General features: G+C 38.3%; 1 protein-coding gene across 2 annotated transcripts in view; it reads right to left on the reverse strand.

Moving 5' to 3' along the window:
- The window catches only part of LOC104920557 (GTP binding elongation factor GUF1), a 12,536-nt gene extending 7,786 nt beyond the window's left edge, over positions 1-4,750 (reverse strand). Inside the window, exon 1 of one of the 2 annotated variants that reach the window (XM_019258480.2) lies at positions 4,407-4,750. In XM_019258480.2, coding sequence (XP_019114025.2) covers positions 4,407-4,568 — 162 coding nt within the window. In that variant the 5' untranslated portion in view covers positions 4,569-4,750. Of the gene's footprint in view, positions 1-110; positions 121-4,406 lie in introns of those variants that run through there. The other variant, XM_027286994.1, reaches the window with a different exon arrangement.
- Between the last annotated feature and the right edge of the window lie 596 nt (positions 4,751-5,346).

Raw genomic sequence — 5,346 nt, forward strand, 5'->3', positions numbered from 1 at the left:
CAATTCGTTGCCCTTGTATTTATACATGTGTAATGACAATAAACTGGAATCTCATCTCATATCCTCTCTTACCTTTACATACACACATACTTTATTATTGCTACTGTCACCTTGTCTGTGTGTGTGTGCTCATCGCCTTGAACACAGGCATCCTCCTCACCAGGGTGTCTCACAGTGTGCAGCTCATGTTATTCCAACTTTGCATTTTCCTCCTGCACATTTTAAACTGCAGGACGCGTCTTAGCAGCGGAGACACCAGAGACAGAGACATGTTTACGCAGAGCTCCCAGATCAGTCCACTGACAGCATGAAGGGGCAAACACATGTAACTCCACATTTTGCACTGTTGACATTAAAGGACACAAATACTAGTCCCTCCAAAATAAACAGTCCTGTAATAACCCCGGTGCAGGAGTTTCCAAATGGGTGCTGACATTTTGGTGACAGTTCACCGGCAAAGACTTGTGGGAAATGTAGTGCGAAGCAAGAGCGTGTCAAAAAAAAAAAACAAGATAATTCTCTGAAAGGACTTCCGGTTTCTTTTTAAATACCCTTAATGCTTTCCTTCAAATAAAAAGTCCCTGAGGAACTGTTACACTGTCACTGTCTTTGATACAGTTTATTGTTTTGATAGATAGATAGATAGATAGATAGATAGATAGATAGATAGATAGATAGATAGATAGATAGATAGATAGATAGATAGATAGAAGATAGATAGGATATAGATAGATAGATAGATAGATAGATAGATAGATAGATTATACTGGGGTTCAGGTGTTTTAACTCATATAGATAGTGTGTGTGTATCCTGTCCTGCATAATATATAATAATGATAATAATAATAATAATATGATAATAATAATAATAATAATATAGATATAGATATAGAATAGATATAGATATAGATATAGATCACATAGATATGTGTCATATATTTAACCTATACATACTGCAATATATAATATCTACACATTATAAATATATGTTTATATACACAAGATAGTGTTGATATATAGCATATGTATATATTATATACTAATAAATATAAAATATAGTTTAGAAATAGTATACTATATAATACAGTTATTGCTGTGCTTAAACTTTGCTAAACTTATTGTGTCTTTAAATAAACCCTTACACTGTCGCTCTTTTTTAGTTTACCGTTATAACGAGCTTGCTCAGCTTGCTGTGCTGATGTCCAGTGACTTGTCCACTCTGCTCCACAGTTAGGAGTCACCAGCCTGAGGCACACAATCATAACATACACAGATAAATACGAAAGCGTCACAGACAGGAGGCTGTCCATCTCGACGTGCCATCATCTTTGGAGATGCTTAAACAGTCAGGAGGTCCCGCCCACTCAACCTGTCAGATGAGGGATAAAAATGTATTCAGTTGCCATGACAACGAGGCTGCCTCTTGCACAAATAGATCACTGCCTCTCTTCTTGTGGCAGCCACAGATAAAAGCGTCTTTTAGCAGAGCACAGCTTCGCCTGTCATGTAATCATTTCTGATTTTTTTTTTTTTTTTACACCGAGGATTGTGTTTGAGTCACAGAGCTAAACATCAGTTTTTTGTTTATTAAAGATAATACAAAGCCAGTCTCCACACAACACAATTACACACCAGCCTCCTTAATAACTTGTATATGTGGCCTCTTCAGCACCATCAAGGTTTAACTAATTCCTCCAAGTACTTGAAACAGAAAAACAAAGATAGCTTGTTTTTATCATGGAACAACATTTCTGATGTGTAATTTTAAAATAATGGAAAATTACATTAATTAAACCAGCTAATAAAACTTCAGAGAAAAAATTCAAAACCTTTTCTGACACTCTAAACACACCATCACCCCAAACACCCAACTGGAATTTTACAACCAGATACACCGTCTGGCCTCACTAAATAAAGACAGAATGGGAAACAATCTCACTTTTTTGAGGTTGTTTTCTGAGAACTAGGTCTAACATAGGTTAGGCACATATTATTTCATTTGTGTCCTTGATCAACTTGCAGTGGAAACAGCAAACACCACCTTCCAGTGCTGCTTGGTTACATGATAACAGTGTCTGTCTTAGAGCTGGAGCAGATCGAGTTCTCACTGTGTTGTTTAACTGCAAATCACCGACAACCTTTGATTTTTATCTGTTCTCTCCTCTGATACATTAGTTGGTTAATTTTACCAAGCTCAGCAATCGCAACAGGACACGTCTCGCCATGCCATTCGTTATTTATGAAAGAAGTTCACCCTCAGTACAGTTCTCATGAACGGGGAAATTAGCTATAAGAACAAAACTGTTTTTTGTACCAGGCTGTAAACATGTTTATTTCTGCTGTGAAGTTGGACATTTGATATGGGGACTTATGGAGCCAGCCTCAAGTGGCCACTAGAGGAACTGCAGTTTTTGGCACTTCAGCACTGACTTCACTTCACAGCCACAAGGTTTGCCGCTTGATTTAAATATGTAAAATGATATCTAATCTCTTGTTACTGCTCTGTTGCATTAAAATTTGAAATAAAAGATTCATTAAAGTAAAAGTCTCAGGTATTAAAGGGTTTTACCCAAGAGCCGCTTCATTTATAAGATGTCATGATCTCAAACAAAAAGCATCGCAGCACATATCTTTGAGTAGTTGTTTTATTTAAATTACTTCCTTCTGACCACGAGTCCTGTTTATGTCGTTCACTGACTTGAGATGTGATTAGCTGGAGATGGTGTCTTCCCTCTACTGTCGTCCTCCTCTATCAACATTTAAACAAACCTTCCACTTGGTAGCCATTGTGTTGAACACGGAGAGCTTGTAAAGCTACCCTGGCTCGGTCATATCTCACCACATTGTGCCGTGACCCGTGTGACACAAAGAAGCTCAGCTATGTGTTTGTTTGTTTTGTGTGTGTGTGGTGTAACATCCTCCTTACTTTTTTGTTGTGTTCTAAAAGCACCATGTGGTAATATTAAAGTCACTTATTGATTTATTTTATTTCAAATGTTCTGCACAGTGAACCGCTACCTACGTCTTAAAAGTCATTGAGGTTTATTTATTATAATTAAAATGACCCCGTGGTCCAAACCCTGTATGTTGGTTCTACATACACGATATCCTTCTTAGGCTCGGTGAAGCACTCATACAACACATTCCTCTCGTAAAGGATGCACCAGTGTACCCTATTCTAAATGAGATCTAGGAAAGGAAGCACTGAAGCTCCTTTCCTAACATGTAGAGAATTCAAACAGCTCTTATCACGGCTGTAGATACTTCCAGGTCATTTCACTCAGTTAGAAAGCAAAATAGACAATTTGACTGGACTTGTCCCTAAGACAAACAACTAGACACAGATAAAACTAATTAGGGAGGAGCAGCAAGTACAAACATTGCTGTTGTTTTATCAAAAAAGTCTTTATTGACAATCCCTAACCCAGGGGTGAGCTATCCGTCCTGTCTGTGAGCTAACTTCACACAGTGTTCTCCTTTTTAGAGTGCTGCAGTCTGACACTTAAAAAAAAAAATTGTACATGATCCTCAATTATGAAGATATCTGACGTGCGTGTAAGCAGCTCTGCATCCTCACATCCATTAGTATTGATTTCTGTCAGGCCACAGTGGATCACAGGATGAACCGAACACTGAAGTCCGTGCAGTGCAGTACTCGAGTTGTGAGAAGATCAGGTCAGAAAATGAAACTTCAGTGAGTTCAGTGCCACGGGGCTTTTTTGTGGACTTGATACTGTCATTATTGCTACCATATCTCCATTACAGTTTATAGTTAGTTGATGATTTGCTGCTGCTGTGCATCTGTGTCTCTCTATCTCTATCACAGGTTCCACTGCTACTGTAATCATTTTATCATTCATTGTAATTGTACAACATGTTTCTGTTGATTTGTTCTGTACACGTGACATCTATTGCACGTCTGTCCATCCTGGGAGAGGGATCCCTCCTCTGTGGCTCTTCCTGAGGTTTCTTCCACCTTTTTTTTTCCTGTTAAAAAGTTTTTTGTGTCACTCGAACCGAGGGTCTAAGGACAGAGGGTGTCACTCCCTGTACAGATTGTAAAGCCCTCGGAGGCAAATTTGTGAGTTTGGGCTATACAAATAAAATCTGATTTGATTTGATTTGATTTGATTTGGGCTACTGCAGAAATGTGAAGTAACAAAAAGAAAGGTGCATGAAACCATAGTTATGAATATTATATTCCACCTTATTCTGGAAATAAAGACCCCAAATCTTACTCCACATGACTTCCAGACTTTCTTCTATATATTTCTGATCCCCCTCGTGTTTTGGATCATTTTGTTGCCTTGTATTTATACATGTGTAATGACAATAAATTGAATCTCATCTCATTATCTTCTCTTATCTTTTACATACACACATTACTTTATTACTGCTACTGTCACCTTGTCTGTGTGTGTGCTCATCGCCTTGAACACAGGCATCCTCTTCATCCATCGGTGTCTCCACAGTGTGCAGCTCATGTTATTCCAGCTTTGCATTTTCCTCCTGCACATTTTAAACTGCAGGACGCGTCTTAGCAGCGGAGACACCAGAGACAGAGACATGTTTACGCAGAGCTCCCAGATCAGTCCACTGACAGCATGAAGGGTCAACACATGTAACTCCACATTTTGCACCGCTGGACATTAAAGGACACAAATACTAGTCCCTCCAAAATAAACAGTCCTGTAATAACCCCGGTGCATGAGTTTACAAATGGGTGCTGACATTTTGGGTGACAGTTCACCGGCAAAGACTTGTGGGAAATGTAGTGCGAAGCAGAGAGCGTGTCAAAAAAACAAAACAAGATAATTCTCTGCAAGGACTTCCGGTTTCTTTTTAAATACCCTTAATGCTTTCCTTCAAAATAAAAGTCTCTGATGAACTGTTACACTGTCAATGTCTTTGATACAGTTTATTATTTTGCTAGATAGATAGATAGATAGATAGATAGATAGATAGATAGATAGTGTTATAAAAATGAGGATTATACTGGGGTTCAGGTGTTTTAACTCACACAGATAGTGTGTGTGTATCCTGTCTTTTGCATGTCTCGTGCACTTCCCTTACAGACAGCCCATTTTTTTTAAAAATGCATAAGAACCAGCTGTTAGAGCTCCTCGAGGAGCCTTTTCTCTGTAACCCCCTTTTTGTGTGTTGCACTGTTAAACGCTCCTTCTTGTACTATTCAACTTAAACTTTGATACTTTGAATCCAGTCTTCCTTACTCAAGGGTTTAAAAAAATAAAATGTACTTTATTTATACAGCCCTTTACAACAGTCCTTTCGGTGTACCAAAGTGCTTTACAGTAAACAATAAATAACGAGAACAATAGGTAAAAA

This window comes from Larimichthys crocea, chromosome I (genome assembly GCF_000972845.2).
Source record: "Larimichthys crocea isolate SSNF chromosome I, L_crocea_2.0, whole genome shotgun sequence".
NCBI classification, from domain to species: Eukaryota; Metazoa; Chordata; class Actinopteri; family Sciaenidae; genus Larimichthys; species Larimichthys crocea.